Raw genomic sequence first — 20,256 nt, forward strand, 5'->3', positions numbered from 1 at the left:
TTCTGTGGCAGCACATGGGGGTGGCAGGGGAAGTGGGGACTTCAGCTTTGTTGGGGTGGACGGGGGCTGTAACAGGGGTCCAGAGGGACGGATGCCAGTTGTGAAGACGGGGGCCTCTGGCAGGCAGGGAGGGGCAGGGATGGATGGACTGGCTGGGCCAGGCAGGTGCAGGGGGGGTGGGAGGAGGGCCTGTGGTGCGCGCAGATTCTGGCCAGACCTCTGTCTGGAGTCACAGTCGGCGGGACAGTGCTGTTGACACAGCCGGTGATTCAATATTTGCAGGACGAGTGTTGAATCATGAAACTCCCTGCACCCGCTTCCGCCCCCAGCACCCACATGCCCGCCTGCAGCGGGGATCCAGCTGGGGTCTTCTTGCAGGGCTGTACTGTCCCAACCTCCCAGCCCTTGGGGACCCTCCTGAGCCTCCCACAAGGCTGGGGTCCTGCAGCTACCTGCCTGCTCCCTCCAGGGAGCCCACTCGGGGTGTCACTGGCTGAACCTGCCTCCTCGGCGCCTTTGGATTTTATTCTATCTTTCTGCCCTAGAGGAAATGAGCTCCAGCCCCGGGACAACCCTGTCCCTTCTGAGGCCTCAGAGGTCCCGGAGGGCCAGAATCGCTGTTGTAGACACTGCAGGCTCCACCTTCGAGAAGGTCGAGTTTTGCAGCTTCTGGATAACCATGTCCTTGTCCCGACTCTGCCTTTGCGATGACAGTCACCCGGCGGTCATTTTTCTAAACTTTTGTTTTATTTTATAAGCAATTGTCATGATTAGAGAAGTAAATAACACATTTAAAAACCTTCTCAGGGCCAAAGGATGCCAAAGTATTTACAAACACAGGGTGGGGGGGTGTACACGAGGAGCAGGACCCCCCACACCTCCCCCCGGGGCCTGAGCCGGTTTGGAGGCCGTGCCAGCCACCAGGGCCGTGCCACCCATGCAGCGGGGGCTCAGGCAGCCTTGGGGCGCTGCTCACTGGGCCTGGTGGGAAGCCCTCTTGTAACCTTGGCCCTGGCCCCCATCCGGGGGGCTCCCCACGCCCCACAGGCCAGCTCAGAGGGGCCTCTGGGAAGCACCGATGGATGGGGGCAGTGAGTGGGGGGGGGGGGCGCACAGGGGCGGGGACAGAGGCCGGGGGCATCCTGGCGGCCCGGGGTGGGACATACACGCACACATACACCTTCACAGCAGAATTGCAGGGCGGGGGGCGTGTTTATGTGTGTTCTGTATTCTAAGTCTTCACATCTACGGTGTTACTAAATTTTTTTTTTTTTTGCTATTAATTTTGTTTCTTCGACAGTGACATAAACTGAGGTAAACATCTGTGACCAAACACCTCTCCTAAGGGGCAAAGGGTCCCGGGCGGACGGGCACGGTCCTGCTCCGGCAACCGCCCGGGGCCCCGCGACTACGGTCCTTCCCGACTAACACCCTACAAACTACGACGACGCGAGGGCGAGGCTCCCGCAGAGGGTCTCACAGGGCGGGGGGCACGGCGGGGGCTGCGGGGCCTCGCGTCCTTGTTATTTATTGCAGGAGACGAGATGTCGAGAGAGGCCTAAGGCAGAAGGAAATGGTGCGGCTGGGAGGTGTCCAGGGGGCTGGGGGCAGTGTCGGGGCCTTTGCGGAGTCGGGCCTCGGTGGGAGGAGGGTTTTGCTACTTACCTGGCATGTGAAGGGTCCCAATGCCCGCTGGCGGGGAAAGGGTCTCAGTGGGGGACACCGAGGGGTGGGGGCCAGGCCCTGGGGCAACCGCACGCTGTTTGTAAACTGGACCCGGGCAGGGCAGGGGGACCTATAGCCCTTTTGCACGGTGGGAATGAGGGGTCAGAGGGGACTGGGGGGGCTCTAGGTCAGCAGGCGGTCGGCGCCCCGCCCCCATGGTCAGCCTGGCCATCAAGGAGCCCCCTCAAATGTCCTGAACCCCCAGGAGGGACAGGCAGGCGTGGCTCAGGGTGGTGAGTGGGGGTGCACGGCAGGCGGAGGGGGTGGCCTCCCCCAGGCGGTGGTTATTGCGGGGTCCCAGGCCTTCCCAGAGAGCAGGGGTGGGGGGTGCTGGAGAATGGGGTTCCTCTCATGTTGGGGCCGAACTGACCTGCAGGTGCTTCCTGCCGGTTCCCTGAGGGCTGGTGACGCGGCCGGGACCCCTCTGCAGCTGCCTGGGGAAAACTCGGGTTGGGGGCTGACGGAAGGGGGTCTGGATACAGTCACTGACATGCACAGCTCCAGGCAAACCGCGCTGACCGCTGCGCCCAGACCCACACAGTCCCTGACACACCCCCGCCGGGGTTGCCTCAGGGGCTGGGCCCACACGGGCTGCGGGGACGGACCCCAACGCAACCCCAAGTGACAAATCCAGCACAGTTTGCGTGGCTGCCCGAGAAGCGGGGTGGGGGGTGATGTGCGGGCTGAGCGGGAGGAGAGAGGGTCCCTGGGGGGAGTCGGCCGGCCAGCAGCGGCATTGCCCCTCCTTTCAGCACCCGGGCCCCTCGGTTCCGGTAGGACAGTCTGGGAGGGGAGGGGCTGGCAGAGCACCCCGCTTCCAAGGCCCTCCTGAGGGGCTCTGTCCTCAGCACAGTGTGTGGGGGTATCACAGATTCCTGGGGTCTGTGCGGAACCGCCAGCTGGAACACAGGCGCGCGCACACGCGCACACACATACACACACACACACACACACGCACACGCGCACACACACACACACACATTCACTCACTCTCGTGCTCACTCACTCGCACCGCATCCAGACGTTTGCTACATTTTGCAGAGGCTGGGCTTGGGGAGACCCCTGCCCTCCGCTCAGGGCCCCCTCCCGGCCCCTCCTCTGCGCCACCACTCAGCTCCTTCCTGCCCAGGGAGGGTGGCCGGGAGGGCAGGCGCTGGGTCAGGCCGGGCTGCCCGGTGATCTGCCAGGGGGTGCACGGGGCCAGGAGCGCAGGGTCCGGGGAGGGTGGGCGAGTCCAAGGGGCGCGGGAAGCTCCCTAGCTCCCGGTGTGTGTCTGGGGGTGGGGGGTGCCTCTGAATCCTCGGGTCGCGGGGGCGCGGTTCCCCCTGGGCCCGGCCCTTGTCCTCCACCAGGGGCCAGCGGTCGCCGTCGGGGGGGAGGGAGGGGCTCTCTCCGCGGCCCCCTCCACCCGCCCACGCGGGGGAGGGGCGCTCGGTGCGGGGGCGGGGGGCGCAGCCCGGCTCACACGCAGATCTCGATGGCCGTGGCCAGCACCACCTGCCCTTTGCCCTTGTCCGGGCGTCCGTCCGTCCTGCCGGGGGGCCCCGGGGGCGCCAGGCCGGCGTCGGGCACGGGCACGGGCACGGGCCCCACGTTGGGGGGCGCGGGCCGGGGGCCGCCGCCGCCGCCGCCGCTCTCGGTCAGCACCGTCCGCTTGAGCGGCCCGGGCGCCTCGAGGCGCAGCGGCCCGGCGGGCAGGCGGTCCCCGGGGGGCTTGCGCGCGCGGTGCGACGGCCGGCGGCGCAGCTCGGACGTAAGCTCGTGCCGCAGGAAGCGGAACACCTCCTTGGCCGGCCCGCGCCGCTCGGGTTCGAGCGCCAGCAGCCGCTGGAACATGCGCAGCGCGGGCTCGGTGAAGCGGCGCCACTGCGACGGCAGCCCGGGCAGGCGGCCGCGCTGCCAGCGCACGAACTCCTCGAAGAAGGCGTCGGCGCCCGACGCCGCCTCCCACGGGAAGTTGCCGGTGAGCACGCAGAAGATGAGCACGCCGAAGGCCCACACGTCCACGCCCGTGTCCACGGCGAAGCCGTCGGCGCGGCCCGCCTGGCACACCTCGGGCGCCGTGTAGGGGATGGTGCCGCTCACGCGCTTCACGCGGCAGCCCACGCGGCGCGTCATGCCGAAGTCGGCCAGCTTCACGCGCCGGCACTCGCGGTCGAACAGCAGCACGTTCTCGGGCTTGATGTCGCGGTGCACCAGCTGCCGCCCGTGCATGAAGTCCAGCGCCAGGCCCAGCTGCTGCACGCAGCGCTTCACCGTGTCCTCGGGGAGCCCCACCTGCGGGCGGCAGGGCCGGAGCCGCGCTCAGGGGCGCCCGCGTCCCCCCCGCCCAGCTCTCAGACCCTGCCTTTGCCCCCACCAGCGGTCACTGGGGCGCCCAATCCCCACCCAAGCTGAGCTCTGAAAGGCTTTGTCCAGCCAGCGCCACTGTCACCCGGGTCCTCCTGGCGTTCCCCAGAGTTCCGGGCAGCTCCTGGGGTGGCCCAGCCACCTCCCACTTGAAGCCTTCTGGACAGCGGGAAAGAAGAGCCCCGAGGTGACCACCCAGCTCCCCCTGGGGGTCTTCTGGACAGTGGGAGAGAGCCCCGAGGTGACCACCCAGCTCCCCCTGGGGGTCTTCTGGACAGTGGGAGAGAGCCCCACGGTGACCGCCCAGCTCCCCCTGGGGGTCTTCTGGACAGTGGGAGAGAGCCCCACGGTGACCGCCCACTCCCCCTGGGGCCTTCTGGACAGTGGGAGAGAGCCCCTCGGTGACCGCCCACTCCCCCTGGGGGTCTTCTGGACAGGGGGAGAGAGCCCGTAGTGACCGCCCAGGGCTCCAAACGGGAGCCCCTCACCGAGTGGCTGTGCCTTGGCGAGGCCGGCCGGCCGTCTGCCTCCCGTACCTGAGGAGGGATGATGTCAAACAGGTCCCCCGCCGGCGCGTACTCCTGGGCGAACACGTAGCAGTCCTCGGTCTCAAAGACCACGTCGAAGACCTTGATGATGAAGGGGCTGGACGAGAGGCTGTTGGTGACGCTCACCTCTCGCAGGAAGTTCTTCAGCTTGGTCTTGCTCTTGTTCACGAACTTCAGCGCCATCTTCATGCCTGCGGGGGCAAGAGCCACGCTGAGGCCCGTCTCCCCGCGCCCCTGCACCGGGCAGGCGCAGCCCTGCAGCCTGGCCTTTCCCCTCTTTGGGGGGTGGGGTGAGAGGGAACGGGCAGGGATCCCCGGGTTGCAAGGGAAGCGTGAAGAGCCCAGTGAGGAGGAGTTGGCAAAGGTTCCGCAGAGCCGGGCAGCCGGCAGCCCCAACACACCTTCCACTTTGTGTCCTGCCTGCCCAGCCCCCCAGCTCCTCCTCCCGGGAGAGGAGACCGGCCCAGCAGGAACCGTTCTCTCGTGCCCTGCAGGGTCCCCAGAGCCGTCGGTAGGTGGCGCTGCCGGATACACACTTCTCGGCCAGGGCAGGATCTGATCCCTGGCAGGCAGGGTCCCCTGAGGCCAGTGGGAGCCACCCCAGCACTAAACTGGGTGGGGCCACTGAGTACCATGGGGGGTGTGGCCCCCAACAAAACAGAACAAAACAAAATGCTTGCTCAATGGATGGATAAGAAGGAACTCAAGGGGGGCAGGCTGGAGTGAGAGCACAGCAGGTTGAGCGTTTGCCTTGCACGCGGCCAACCTGGGTTTAATCCCTGGCTTCCCATATGGTCCCCCAAGCACCACCAGGAGTAATTCAAGAGCACAGAGCCAGGAGTAACCTTTGAGCATCGCTGGGTGTGACTCAAAAAGCAAAAAAATTAAAAAAAAGAAAAGAAAGAAAGAAATCAACAGGTCAGAGTGACAGTACAGTGGGGAGGGCATTTGCCTTCCATGAAGTTAACCCAGGTTCAATCCTCCAGCATCCCATATGGTCCCCTGAGCACTGCCCAGTGGGATCCACCCCACTACACACACAAAAGAAAAATTTAAAAAATAAAACAAGAAAGAAGAAAAAAGAAGAAATTAAACACAGAAGGCATCTGAGCTCTGTCCTCACTGGGTGCCCCACTGGGTACCATGTCCCCAGAACACACACACCTCTAGCCCTCCGGTCCCGGCTCTTCAGAGTGTCTCTGTGGGAAGGACACTCAGAAATCTAGGCCCAGAGAGGCGAAGTCTCCTACCTGAGGCCACACAGCAAGCGAATCGCAAAGCTCAGGTGAGCCCAAGTGGAGAGCTCCTGCCCCCGCCCCCGCCCAGGCCTGTGCAACCTCGGGAGCTCGTGCAGGTCTATCCTGGTTGGCCAGGGCGGGCCCTGGTGAGTCTCCCTGGGGAAGGCTTCGAGCTTCCAGGCAAAGCAAGGAGGCTCTGGGGGCCGGTGAGCTCAAGCCCCCTTGGCAGAGGGAAACAGACAGCCGGGGTTCTCTCCCCGCCCTGATGAGCCTGGAGCCCACATGACATCCCAAACACCACAGACTGCCACTGACTCCAATCGTGCCCTCCACTGTGGGCCTCCTGATGGCCACCCGCCCCCACCCATGCTTAGCTGTGTCCCCTCTCCACGCGGCCACTGCACTCACCTGTCCCCCTGAGGTCACCAAGTCACCTGCACTCACCTGTCCCCCTGAGACCACCAGGTCACCTGCACTCACCTGTCCCCCTGAGGTCACCAGGTCACATGCTCTCACCTGTCCCCCTGAGACCACCAGGTCACCTGCTCTCACCTGTCCCCCTGAGACCACCAGGTCACCTGCTCTCACCTGCCCCCTGAGGCCACCAGGTCACCTGCTCTCACCTGTCCCCCTGAGGCCACCAGGTCACCTGCATTCACCTGTCCCCCTGAGACCACCAGGTCACCTGCACTCACCTGTCCCCCTGAGACCACCAGGTCACCTGCACTCACCTGTCCTCCTGAGGCCACCAGGTCACCTGCACTCACCTGTCCCCTTGTAGGCCACCAGGTCACCTGCACTCACCTGTCCCCTTGTAGGCCACCAGGTCGACCTTCCCGTAGGTGCCCTTGCCCAGCTCCCGCACGAGTTCATAGTGCTTGGTGACATCACTGGCGGCCAGCGTGCGCAGGGTGAGGGCCTGCATGTCCTCCGTGAGCAGGGGCACCCCTGCACCCAGCCCAGGGGCGGCCCCGGGCCCACAGCACGGCAGGGAGCGGGGCGGCTCTGGCTCTGGGCAGCCCACACTCATCTTCTCCCTGTTGGGGGGACAACACGGGGTGCACCGTCAGCCACCGCCTCCCTCCGAACACCAGGATGGCCGCGCCAGGGCCACGAGGCCACAAGGGAGCGAGAAGCGCCTCCCCCCTTTCAGACCCTCCCAGCGGCTGTCCTCGGCCTGCCCCTTGGAGTCTCCTGTTCTCACCGGACATGTCACACAGGACATGTCATGTACCAGGGTCGCAGGAAGGCTGGGACCACCCGCACCTGCTTGCCAGGCGGTTTGCAGGTCAGGGGGCTCAGCACTGGACAAGGAAGGATGACACTGTCGTCCTGGGGATCCACGGGCCACCGCGGGGGCAGCCTGTCACCCCCTCAGCCACAGGCGCCCCCGGAGGCGACACGGCACCCGCTCCGGATCACACAGCTCAGGGGGCTGCGCCTCTGCGTGCCTCGTGGGGCGAAGTGGGGAGCAGAGCCCACAGCAGGCGCGTGAGGGCCTCTACAGGAAGGCTCCAGAACCTTCCCTGGGCACCGCCCCCTCCTGCTTCCGACCCTGTCATCGCCTGCTTGCGTGAAGGCTCAGACAGGGGCCCGCTGCTGTGTCTGCCTCCTTCAGGAGGGCCCCCCGGGAAAGCAGGGTGGGGGGAGGGCGCGAGCAGGGCGCAGCTGGGCCCCCCCAAGCTCCCGGCGGTGCAGATTCTCCGTCTCCCGCGCCGCTACCCTCCGGCACGACCCAGCCTCCCACTTGGCGCCGCCGGAGGAACACCAGGAGGGAGCTTCCTGGCTTCCCGTCCAGCCCCGCCATCTCCATCTGCCGTCCTGCCTCCTCCCCCGCTCCCGCTCCCCACCCAGCCCCCTTCCCTCCATTCATGAGCAGCGCTGGCTCCTCCGAGACGGCTCTGAGACGCCCCAGCCCGGCCCGGACAGCCCCGCGGACAGACGCCAGGGAGCAGGACGGAGCCCGCAGACTCGGCCATGCAACGAAGTCCCAGCGGACTGGGCCGGCGCCTCTGCCACAGCTCTGTGAGGTGGGGAGGACCCTCCGTGGAGGACCCTCCCAGCAGAGGGGCGGCCCCGTCTGCCAAGGTGGCCCCCCATGGCCCTGAGTGCGCCCCCCCACGCGTCTGGCCTCTTTAGCCCATGAACAGGTGCCGGGCTGGGCCGGGCCTGCCTCCAGCCGTGGGTCCGAGCTCGACCAGGGCTCTGGCCACGGTCCACACCACACGGCCTTCCCACCCACAGGCGGCCGTCCAGCTGCCCCTCAGCGCTCCCGCCCCCTCCCTCCTCCTCTCTTGGGGTCCCAGGTTCCTGCACTGTCCCCACTTGACCCCATTAAAAGGCAGGGTCCCCCTCTCTGCTCCCAGGCAGGGGTCAGACAGACTCAGCTCTCCCTCTCACTGCCCGTGGTAGAGGGTCTCCATTGCCGTTTCTGGGTGGAGGTTGGGGGGGGGTTGCAGGAAGTGGCCCTGCGGGGTGTCCCTGACCCAGTTATGGGGCAGGGGACACAGCGGGGCGCCACAGCCCAGCTGGCACAGGCCTTGGGGCTCCGCAGCCCTCGGCCTGGCCTTCATCCTGACGTGTGCCACTTTCTCGCTGGGTGACCTTGAGCAAGTCGCCGCCCTCCTGGGGGTCTCAGCTCCTGTGGCAGGAAAACGGGGAGGACAGTGCTGGGCGTGCATGGGGCCGAGGACACCAGACACTGCCCCAAGGTGGGAGCGCCTTCTGTCGAAGGTGGGGTGCAGCTTACTCTGGTGACCTCGGCCCTGAAGGCCAGTGCTCACTGCAGTGTGCTGGGGGCCGAGTGGTGCCAGGGAGGGAACCCGGGGCCTCACACGTGCCAGGCATGCGCTCCGGTCCCCAGCCAAGTTGGGGTTCTTGTCCACGTGTTCTCGCATCTTGTCCAGACCCCTGAGAGGTCAAGGGCGCCCCGCCCGGCGTGCCTTCACTCGGCCCCGTGGGACCCAGTGAGAGCTTGCCCTGGTGCCGCTTTCCCAGGCGAAGCAAGAGTCCCCAAACCCCAGGGCGCTTCCGTCTGGACTGTCCCCTGGGTCACCGCTGGTGCCCCTGCTCACAAGAGCAGCGGGCACTGGGCAGCCCTGACTTGAGTGCAGAAGGGTGGGGGGGTCGCTCCGTGTGGATGACCCGAATCGAGTGTGGGGCGCCCCAGGCCCCCACGCGCCCTGCACCTCGAGTTCTGTGCGACCCAGGTGGGGACGTGTCACCCAGTCCTCGGGGCAGTGGCTCTTGGCTCTGTCGGTGTGTGGGCTAGGATTGTGGGGGAGGGGACCCCCAGCAAGGGGAGCATGGAGACTGATGTGCCTCCCCCATTTCCTGTTGGCGGTGGCTAAAGTTGGCTTCGACTCCCATGAAAATCCCACTTACCGCGTCCACGAGAACTCGGGGAGGGGCCAGCGGTCGGGATTGTTAAGGCCAATCCGCTTCCTGCGGGCCAGCTGTGCTGTGCTGGGGTCCTCGGCTCCCCGGGGGATGTGAACAGCCAGGGCGGCAGGCAGTGCCCGCAAGCCTCCGTCTCTGTTTGCCGATGGCTCCCACCCTCGTGGTGGGCTGCTGCTAGTCCCCTGCCCAGCGGGAAGTTGCCCGTTTCGTGTCTTACGAGAGCCAGGAGCGAACCTCTATTATGAGGAGCTGCCGAGCTCCAGGCTGTGTGCAAGGGAGTGTGTCGGGCCCGCAAAGCAAGAACAGAACCCCCGTCCGTCCGGAGGGCTGCAGATAGCCAGCGAAGGCTGCCCCGGTGACGAGGGCGCAGCGGATGGGTGGCAGTGTGGCTGCAGGGGGCAGAGCATGGCGGGACTGGGCAGAGACGGGCGAACAGAGAGGGTTCGCCCTTCACCAGCAGCTGCCACGGCCGCTGTCCACAATCACAAGAAGCTCAGGGGGGCAGCCGCTGCTGGTTCCCCCTAGTCCAGGAGGAGATGGAGGGGCAGGCTGCCGCATGCCCAGGGGGTGATGAGTGCCCCAGCCACATGCCGAGTCCCCACGAGCAAGTGTGAGTGGAAGGACTCCTCTGGACAGTGCTCCGGGGAGTCCATGGCAGTGATGATGGCCTTGCTCCCCCCACTCTGGCCAGTCCTTCAACCCGGGCCCACTCGAGTCTCCTCTGAGCCTGGCTGGGAGGACAGCGGAGCAGGCGCTGGTCCCAGTTGTCCTTGGCGAGTCAGAGGGAGAGTGGTGGGGAGGGGCTCTGGCCTCTCGCTTCTCTGTAGAGTGAGGCCTGGAGTTTCTTTCCCTTAGCCTATGGGGTGCAGCCTGACCCCCGTGCCCCACATTCTGCCCCCACTGGCTCCAGGTCCCTCCTCTCCAAACCCCCCACACCTGAAACCAGAGACTAAAACCCATCAGACTTCCGGAAGTTTCTAGAACACGCACTCTTCCTGCTGGGCCTCAGGGGCCTCTAGCTGGGGAATGGCTTTGTCTCGCGGACCACGGCATCCCCACCCTGGCTAAGGAGCAGGCCTGACACAGGTCACCTGCCTGGCCACGAGATGAGCCTGTGAGGAACGAGGACCCCCCTAGGGTGAATGGGGGAGGGGGGCTCTGCTACCAGGGAGGGGGCTGTCAGAGAGCGGAGCCATGAAGAGAGGTGCAGAGTGGCACAATGGGGACACTGCGGCGCACCTGGAGTCAGGTGTGCAGGACGTGTGCGCGTCGGTGGACCTTTTCGGCTTAAGTCACTTTGCATTGAGTTAATGTATCCTGATGCAGACAAGTAGGCTGAGGAGGTTCGTGATGCATTAGTGACAGCCCACAGACCCCAGAGGCCAAGAAAACAAAACCCCACATAACCAGGGGGTCGGAAAGACAACGTCCAGCATTCCCCAAGAGGGCACTGGATCAGGGTGGCTTCCTGGAGGGGGGTGACACCTGAAGGGCCCTTAAGGGGGATTAATAATCCGGTAAAAGCTCCTTGAAAGGAAGCCCCATGCCTTAATCATCTTGCTATTCCTAGCTCTTAGAGTGTGACAAATGCTGGGTGAATAATTCCTTACGTGCTCGGGAAGTTGTGACTTTTTATATCTTGGTTTTCTTGAATGTAACTTTTTTTTTTTTTTGAGACACCTGGCGATGCTCAGGGGTTATTCCTGGCTCTACACTCAGGAGTCCCTCTTGGTGCTGCTCAGGGGACCATACGGGCTGGCCGGGAACTGGCCGCGTACAAGGTCAGCGCCAACCCCGCGGTGCGGCTGCTCTGGCCCTTCCTGCACGTGACTCTGCCGGCGAGGGTCCCGGTGCCCTGCCGGAGGCATCGCCAGCCCCATTTCCCAGACGCAGACTCTGATGCTCAAAAACACAGGCCAAGCCGGGCACGGGGCTGGGCCAGGGCAGGTGCTGGTTCCCCCCGGCAGCCAGTCCCGCAGAGAAGGGACCCCCAGGGGTGTAGGGGGGCGGCGGGCAGCATGGGAGGAGCAGTGGCCAGGAGCAAGAGGAGGAGAGTCAAGGCTGACGCTCAGGGCACCCTCGGGATGTGCCAAGTGCTGCATACAACTCGGCGCGTCCACTCTGTTACTGTCACCGCCCGCTTACCCGGGAGGCCCTGAGGCCCGGAGCGGGCGGTCCCTGGCTGGAGATAACCTGGAAGAGGCAGGATGCACATCTGGGTGTTACCACGCCAGTGCCCAAAGCTTTGCCACAGACCCTCCCACGACCTCGGAAAGGGTGCGGGAAGGTGTGTGCGTTTGCTGAAGCCTCTCCGACTCGGGACGCTGAGCCTGCCGGGGCCCCTCAGCAGACGGGGGCACACACACAGCCTGGGGTTTCCCCACTCCTGCTGGTCAGTCAGTGGTTCGGGTGGCCTCTTTGCCTTCAGCACCACGGCGTGGACAGCACCCGGCCCAGGCCAGCAGAGGGACAGGATGCAGGCCCCCGCCTCTAGGGTTGGAAAGCTACAAGGCTACAAGTGGATTGGCAGCAGTCGCCCCCCAGGCCTCCCTTCCTCGCAGAGACCCTCTGAAAGATGGGGTTGAGGCCCAGTCAGGTGCTGGGTTCTACCCGGGCTGACCGATGAGGCTCAGTGTGTACGACAGCCTCGGCAGGCGACTCGAAACGACAACCTGAGCGGCTAGAACCTTGTAGCGGGCTGGGCAGGTGCCCCCAGATGCCCGGGCACCCGGTCTGCTCACACTGACGGGACGCAGGGAGGGGGGCCCCGGGGGACAGGGCCCACCACACCGCCAATGGCACACACGGGGATCGTGCCTGTCGTGGACGCCCGTCTGGGACCTGCTGCTGCCCCGCCCCCACCCCCGGTCACACAGGGCCTCTGCCGCACTGTCCCCTGGGCGCACGAGGGACATGGCCGTGCCCGCAGCTCTGGAGACAGTGTCTGACCACCTGGGCGCTCCCACCTGTCTCGAGCCTGGCCAAAGCCAAGTGGACGGTGCTCCCCCCAGCACCGGGGGGACTCACCCCCTGACCTGTCCCCTTCCTCCTCTGCTCCACTCTCCAGGGTCTTCCCGCTGCTCCCAAATGGCCCCCTCCCCCCGCCCACTGGGGGCTACTCTCTCCTCTCGCAGAACCTCGTGCAGCCCCATCTCCTTGAGGCCTCCCTGGTGACACCCACCACACTCCCCGTCCCCCCTTGCTTCCCCGGAGAGTGTCTGTGCCTTTCTGGGGTGTTACGTAATCCAGGCTGGCCTGCTTGGCGAGAGCCGGCCCAGTCGCTCTGGGGGGGGGCGGGGATGGGGCAGAGGGGCTGTGGGGAGCGGGGCCTGCACGCGGGACCTCGGGGCTGCAGGGTGAAGGCACTGGGTATTGGGGGGCAGGGAGACTAAGGGCCAGTACCTCAGGGTGGAGGGCAGGCGCAATCCGGCAGGGTCCCTGGTTTCCCACGGCCACAAGCCTGTGCTCCGGGAAGTGGGGGCCCCCTCCCGCCCCCAGGTGGCCCCCTCTGTTCCCCTCCTCCCGTCAGCCTTCCTCACCCCGGGGTGCTCACTCTTGCTCTCAGGGAGGAGGGCCGCAGCCCAGCCCTGGACCCAGAAATCGAGCTGGGTGCCGGCACAGCTCCTGCCACCGCGGCTCCCCGGCAGCCCCCCGTGCCCTCACACCGAGTGGGGTCTGGAGGCACAGCACCGACCCCCGGCACTCGAGCCCACCACCCCTCAGCACCGCCACATCCAAAATCAGGGTGCAGGGACCCTCAAAGACTCCAGACAAAGCCCCCGTCCCCATGACGCCAACACATTCTGCCAGTGTGCCCGTGGGGAAGGGCTGGGAAGCCCCTCGCACAGGGTGGGCCCCCGCGGGTTGGCGGGACCTGCCTGTACCCCACGGCTGTGCTGCTGGCCTGTCCTGGGTCTCTGCCATCACTGGGACCCCTAAGACTCTGGGGTCCCTGCCCGGCTCCGTGCCCGGGGAGGGGGCTGAGAGGAGCTGCCCTCGCCCAAGGTCAGGCTGCAGAAACCGAAGCACCCCCGCCCCCCCCGCCAGCACTGGGGTCTCCCCGCGCCCCGGCCCTAGCCCCTGCCTCAGCCTCTCCCACCGGCTGGTGCCGCCTGGCCCTCTCCGGGCCATGTCCTCACATTATTAATAGCCTGTGACGCGCCAGCCAGCAGCTGGTGCCCAGAGCTGCCCTGGCTCTCGGCCCCCTCCCCAGAGAGGCCACGCCCTGCCAGGGGCCACAGGGGCTGGGAAGGGGAAGGGGCCCCAAGGGCTGGTGTCTTGCTGAGCAGGGTTACAGTAGGGTGACAATAGAGAGCAGGGTGACAGCAGGGCAGGGTGACAGTAGGGCAGGGTGACAGCAGAGAGCAGGGTGACAACAGTGTACGGTGACAACAGTGTAGGGTGACAGCAGGGCAGGGTGACAGCAGAGTAGGGTGACAGCAGGGCAGGGTGACAGAAGAGAGCAGGGTGACAGTAGAGCAGGGTGACAGCAGGGCTGGGTGACAGCAGGGCTGGGTGACAGCAGAGAGCAGGGTCACAGAAAAGGGCAGGGTGATGGCAGGACAGGGTGACAGTAGGGCTCGGTGACAGCAGAGAGCAGGGTGACAGCAGGGCAGGGTGACAGCAGAGAGCAGGGTGACAGCAGAGTAGGGTGACAGCAGGGCAGGGTGACAGCAGGGCAGGGTGACAGCAGAGAGCAGGGTGACAGCAGAGTAGGGTGACAGCAGGGCAGGGTGACAGCAGGGCAGGGTGACAGCAGAGAGCAGGGTGACAGCAGAGTAGGGTGACAGCAGGGCTGGGTGATAGCAGAGAGCAGAGTGACAGCAGGATGACAGGAGCAGGGCTGGCCTGACTCACGGCCCTGGCTGGGACCCCGCCGATGGCTGGGGTGCAGAGGCCCCGGAAGGGACAAGCCTCCACGCCAGTTCCCACAGAGGCGCAGGGACATCTGGGCCCTGACCCCCCCTCCTCAGTGCCGGGCAGTGCCCACCCAGGGTGGCCTCCCACGCTGCCCAACGATCCATCCCACTGTCCCCAGGCCCACGGACAGCTCAGACCTGGAAATTGGGGTGTCACGGTGCGGGGACCCAGAGTACTCAGAAAGCAGACCCACAGCCCGAGCTCCGGGGCCAGGTCTGGGGGATCGTGAGGGGTGTCTGTGCAGGGGGTGGGACAGAGGAACACGCACCCCGGGAAGCCCGGGGCTGCCGGGTGGAAGGTCCTTCCCGGGCACGCAGGGCATGCTGGGAGCAGGGAGGAGGCTCAGTGATGGGTGTGGGCCGAGCCAAAAGGGCTGGCGGTGTCCCCAAATCCAGACCTCGAAGTGCCCCAAGGACAGGCCGTGAGGGAAGGGCCTGCAGAGCCCTAGGGGAAGGGAAGAGGACCACCCAGGGCTCCGGGAGAGGCCCCTGGACAGAGGGGGCCCCTGGACCCCTGCCCCACTTGCAGCCCTCTGGTCAGGGCTGTACCAACTCTGGCAGCAGACTGGGGGCCTCGACTCTGCACATGTCCAGCCCCCCTTCCTGGCCTCCCAATGGGGCCTAGAGGTTCTCCTCACAGCTGTGGCTGCAGGCACCCCCGGGGACCCCCCGAGGTCAGTGGGTAATGCCAAGGGGCTCTGGCTATGGTGGGGACAGGGTCCTGCAGACCCTGGGCGCTGCCCTGCCATGGAGAATTGGCAGGTGGGGACCCCCTCTACGGCCCCTCAGGGACACTCTGCTAAGCCATGTGCAAGGGTGCAGGCCTGCCTGACGCCGGCCCCGGCAGGGAGAGCGAACACCCAAGCAGCCAGGGACTGCTCATGGCGGGTCCCCGGGCTCCTCACCCCCCAGAGCCTAGGTGGTGGCTGTGCACAGCCCCCTCCACACCCCGGGCAGGGGCAGCGCAGGCCCAGGTGGCCACCCGAGGCGAGGGGGCGGCCTGTGGTGAGGGGGACGTGGTGAGGGGCCGGGGACCAGGCGGCCATGCCAGACCCAGCGACCTGTGGCAGCTCCCATCCTCCCAGGGGGCCAGATGAGAAAATGGGGTTGAGTGACCAGCTGGCACCGACGGACGTGTGCCCCCGCCCCTGACCGCCGAGACGGCCACTGACCCGTGGGGGGCTGGGCCGGTGCCTGCACCCCTGCCCAGTCCAGACTGCGGGACCACAGGGGCCGACCAGGAGAGGGTGTGGCTTAGCTAGACTAACCCTCTAGACTAACCCACCTGGCTCTGGAGACCCCAGGGGTGTGGGGCTTGGGGAGCCCCAGAGGCCACTGGACACTGGGGACTCGCCCTAGCAGGAGCCTCTAGGAACACATGCGTGAGGAGGGGGTCCTGAGAACTCAGGTCACAGAAATACCGCATGGTCACAGGGGCACCCCATGGTCACAGGGCACCCCACAGTTACAGGGGCCCTAGGGAACCCCACAATCATAGACGCACCTCACGGTCATCGGGACACTTCACAGTCAGAGGGGGCACCCCCACGGCCACAGGACACCCCATGGCCACAGGGACACCTCGTGGTCACAGGGACACCCCATGGCTTCAGGGGCACCCCATGGCCACAGGGACACCCCACGGTCACAGGACACCCCATGGCCACAGGGACACCTCGTGGTCACAGGGACACCCCATGGCCTCAGGGACACCCCATGGTCACAGGGACACCTCGTGGTCACAGGGACACCCCATGGCCTCAGGGACACCCCATGGTCACAGGGACCCCCACAGCCTCAGGGGCACCCTTTCAGCCCTGAAGTACTGTGCAGCGCTGTCACTCCAGTTGCAGCCCAGTTGCAGCCCATGGACCCTGCCCCGGCCGCTGGGACCCCATGCTGGCCCCCACTCAACCCTTGTTCACACCCCGGCTTTCTGGTCAGGGGCCGTCCGTCCTCCTGAGCGGGGCAGCGCCAGGCACTTGGGCCACCTCCCGCCCGGCCCAAGCTCACGAGTGAGAGAGAAGCTCACCGGGCAGTGAGAACGAGGAAATAGCTCGGCGCTCGGAGAACATTCTGTCCAGTTCCTTGTGGGTCACACAGGTAGACCACGGCCCAGAGAGCCATGTCACTGCCCCGGGGGGCGGGGCGGGGGGCAGTCGGCAGGACCTGGGCATGAATCCGTGGACTTTTGCTCCTGGGCAGGTGGGTCCCTTAGAAGGGGCCTTTGGTGGCCAGGTCCCAGCACAGGGCCAGGCCTCGGCCTCGGTCACAGCGCCGCAGTCTGCCGAATTGACAGTGCGTGGCATGTCCTAAGGTGGCCCAGGGAGGCAGGGGGTGCCGGGGACACAATCCCACCCACCGGGATGAAGGTCAGATCAGGTGCAAACACCGGGGCAGAGGCAGACGCCTGCTGGGGGGGCCACTGCTTCCATACAGATGGGCAGACTGGGAGGGTCCCGGGGGAGCTGGGGGGGGAGCACCCTGTCTAAAGGTCACTCTGGCTCTGGCCTGCTGCCACATCACCTGATTCTTTCCAAAGGACGCAAAAATCAGCACTTATATATGAGATCGGCTTGCCCCCCCCACCCCCGGCTGGCAACAAAGGGAGGCACCAGAGCAAACACACAGCAACAGAAGCGCCTGGACACGGCCCAGCACGTGGAGGACACGCACTGTCTCGGTCAGGGGGCCCTTCCCAGAGGGAGGCCCGGGCTGGGGGCCGGTCGCTGTGGGGAAGGACCTTCCGGGCAGCCCCTTGTGCTAGGGACCTAGAGGAGATCTGAGAAGCTTTCGAGGTGGGTCGGGGGGCACAGGACCGGATGCAGACAGGGAGGGGCGAAGAGAGAAGTGGAGGGTGGGAGGGAGGAGGGGACATGTGGGAGACGCAGAGCCTTGACACCTGGAGCACGGGGGACCCTCTGGGGGACACTGCTCGCCAGCCACCAGGACCCCCGGGGCTCAGACAGGCCGGGGGAGAGACAGGCGCTGGGAAGCTTCTCCAGGCCCCACACGCCCTGGCGTGCCCACTGGGAGGTGCCCAGTGTCACCCAAGGTGACTGGCAGCCTGGGCTGAGGGGGACTGTGCCCCTGTCTGGGAGTCTGCAGGAGGGTGCTGGGGGCAGATCTAAGCCCCCCGCCCATACACATTGTCTTCTGGGTCAGGGGCAGCAGCAGGTGGACGTGGGGGCACTCGGTGCTGGGAAGGCCGAGAAGAGAACTGCCCCCCCCCGGCGTCCCCCAACTCTTCAGCAGAATGGCATCCGGTGCGTCAGGGGTGGGGACGAGAACAGGGCAGCTGGGCCCAACCAGGCATGACCTGGGCCCCACAACAGCCCCGAGGGGCCAGGGGACAGGGCGGGGTGAGGGAGCCAAAGGCGGGGACACCAGCTAAAGGTCTGCGGATGCAGAGAGGCAGGAAGCCTCCTCTGCCGGGGCTCCCTCAGCGTCACTGCCTGCCTCAGAGAAGGGGGTGGGGGGGCACCCCGACATCCCATAGTGCTCCCGTGGCCGGAGCCGTCCCCATTCAGAAAATCAGAAGCAAAATTCCAGGCGACAGCGTCCAAGGGGCCCTCATCGTCCGCGAGCTCAGGGCTGGGAGCTGGGGTCTCACTGGGATGGAGGATGGTGGGCGGAGGCCTGACAGTGGCCCCGGGGGGTCGGGGAGTCTGAGGATGGGGGGTTCACTGGCCCAGCCAGAGGCGTGGCCCTGGGTCAGGAGCCCGACTCTCCTGGGTCTGCGCAAGGGGACAGCAAGGTGCGCTGCCCAGCAGGCTCGTGAATGGAGGCTACCCGGCCCCTGGGCATCCCTATGGCAAGGGCTTGACCCACCCTGGGGCTGGCCTGAATGGGCACCCCCACTCCAGCCGGAGAGTCAGAGAAAATCAGAGCTTCCCTCACACACACGCCCCTCTTGCCTGCTTCAGACAAAGACCCACACAGGCTGCAGCCCCCCACCTGTGGGCACCCCCAAACCCTCGGGTGGGGGGGCTGGAGGGAAGGTACATGCACGCTAAGAACGATGCCGAACAGTTCCCGCTCAGGGTTTGGGGGCCCCCCCGCACCTTAACCCCCTCTCTCCGTGGCGCGGGTGGGGGGCCTGGGAGCGGAACCCGAACCCGGGGCTGGGGTGGCGGGCGGGGGAGGGGAGAGGAGGAGGGGGCGGCTCCTCAAGCGAGACACAAAGAGACGTCCTTCAGCCCGGGCTCCATGGCTACGGGCGGGCGGGGGCTGCGCGCCGCCACTTGCCCACCTGCGGCCCGGGACCCCGCTTACCTGGGCTGGGGCCGCGGGGACGCCGCGGCGGGGGGTCTCGGCGCCGTCTCGGTTCCGTCAGCCCGGCCCGGGGGGGCTCAGGGCGCCGCGACCATGGGCTGGGATGCGAACGGCGCCGCCGCGGGGGGCTCGGGCGCCCCCGATCCCGGAGCGCCGAGGGGTCCCGAGGCCTCCTGCTGGTGCGGGTCCCTGGGTCTGGGCTCCAGGGCCCGGGGGGGTGTCTGGGATCTAGGGGCGTGCGGAGCCGTGTCTCGGCGTCTTGAGGTGTGCAGTTGCAATGGTCAGGGTCTTGAGCGGGGGTCCCCGCAGTCCCTACCGGGGGGGCCGGCAATGCGTTCTAGGGGCCCCAGATCGACGGGGTGGGGGGGGTCTTCTCGGTACCGTAGGGTGGTCGCTGTCTTCTGGACACGGAGGAAGCTTTCGCCTTCCCCGGACGGGGAGCCGCTCTGCTGGAGCTGCAGGGGTCCCCCGTTCTCCCGGGATGGGGGGGTCCCCGCGCTGCCCGGCTGCGGGGACCGCCGGCAGGGGCTCGGAGGAAGGCCCTCAGCCGCTGGGGGGCTCGGCCGCCGCCGCTGCGAGCAGCCGGGCCCTGCGCTCGCGGCCCCCGGCCTGGTCCGGGCTGTGACTGCGGCTCCGGCTCGCGCTCCGCCTGGTGCTCGGGCCCCGGCCCCGGCGCCCGCCCGGGCTCCGCTCCATCGCGGCCTCGCGGCTCCGCCCTCCGGCCCGCGCGCACCTGCCCGCCGGCCCGCGGCTCCGCCCCCCGGCGCGCGCGCCGCCGCCCGCCCCTTTGTCCGCCCCGCGCGGCGCGCGCGCCCGCTCCCCCGCCCGCGCGCCCCCGCCGCCGCCGCGCGCGCGCCCGCCGCCGCCGCGCCCTCTCCCCGCGCGCCCGGGGAGCCGCTCTCGGGGGGCCCCCACCCCGCCTTCCGGCCGCGCTGGGTCCTAGCGCCCGTGGGCTCCGGGTCTCGCCGCCACCCCCGTTTTTTCTAGGTCAGAGCCCACGAGGGGACGAGAACGAGGTTAGAAGAGGACTCGGGGGAGTCTGAGACTGTCACCTGGTCCAGACTCTTGAACCCTGAGGGACCGCGCTGCCCCAGACTGTCCCAGTCTGTTCTTGGGGGTGCCTGTGTCTGCTTCTAGAAGGGAAACAGCCCAGGCCCTCAGTGGGCTGTGTACTCATGGATGCATCCTTCAGTCTGTCCATCCGTCCGCTTTGGGCTGTGTACTCATGGATGCATCCTTCTGTCTGTCCGCCTGTCTGCAGTGGGCTGTATACTCATGGATGCATCCTTCTGTCTTCCCGTCTGTCTGTCCGTCCGTCTTATTCCGAGGTCTCCCCGACAGCTCCGTCTGCACACGGGAGTCTGGGGCTGGGGGCCCGCGCCTACCCGGGTTGGTTTTCTGACCCTGCAGTAAAGAGACCAGGACTTCTGGGTGGCTGGAGGGCGCAGCTGGGATCAAGGCACCACCTCGGTGTGAAGAGGTCCTGTGTGTTTGAAACTGGAAATTGGGGGCCTCGATGAGGATGGCGTTAGGAGAGAGTTAGCTCAGCGCCCCCAGCCCTTTGGGGCGGGGGCTGAGCAGCTGCACTCCTTCCTAATGAAAAAGTCCCAACTTAGCTTCACCTTCCTTGCTTCTTCTCTTCATTCAGGTTTTCTCCGCCCTGACAGCATTTTTGATCCCAGCTGCCCTGACCGTTTGTAGGATTTTTAGAGCCAGAGATGGAAAACTCAAGTACCTACAGGTCCCCGCAGATGACATCAGCATGTGGGGTGCCAGGCGTGGTGGGGAGGGAACACAGGAGCA

At 66.5% G+C, this 20,256-nt stretch overlaps 1 protein-coding gene across 2 annotated transcripts in view; it reads right to left on the reverse strand.

The window, feature by feature from the left end:
* Window positions 1–731: 731 nt before the first annotated feature.
* The window catches only part of SBK1 (SH3 domain binding kinase 1), a 42,457-nt gene continuing 22,932 nt past the window's right edge, over window positions 732–20,256 (reverse strand). The window contains exons 1-4 of one of the 2 annotated variants that reach the window (XM_055135692.1): window positions 18,454–19,212; window positions 6,665–6,897; window positions 4,611–4,813; window positions 732–4,002 (exon numbers count right to left, since the gene is read on the reverse strand). In XM_055135692.1, coding sequence (XP_054991667.1) covers window positions 3,187–4,002; window positions 4,611–4,813; window positions 6,665–6,890 — 1,245 coding nt within the window. In that variant the 5' untranslated portion in view covers window positions 6,891–6,897; window positions 18,454–19,212 and the 3' untranslated portion in view covers window positions 732–3,186. Of the gene's footprint in view, window positions 4,003–4,610; window positions 4,814–6,664; window positions 6,898–18,453; window positions 19,213–20,256 lie in introns of those variants that run through there. The other variant, XM_055135693.1, reaches the window with a different exon arrangement.

The sequence above is a fragment of the Sorex araneus genome, chromosome 4 (assembly GCF_027595985.1).
Source record: "Sorex araneus isolate mSorAra2 chromosome 4, mSorAra2.pri, whole genome shotgun sequence".
In the NCBI taxonomy this organism is placed as follows: Eukaryota; Metazoa; Chordata; class Mammalia; order Eulipotyphla; family Soricidae; genus Sorex; species Sorex araneus.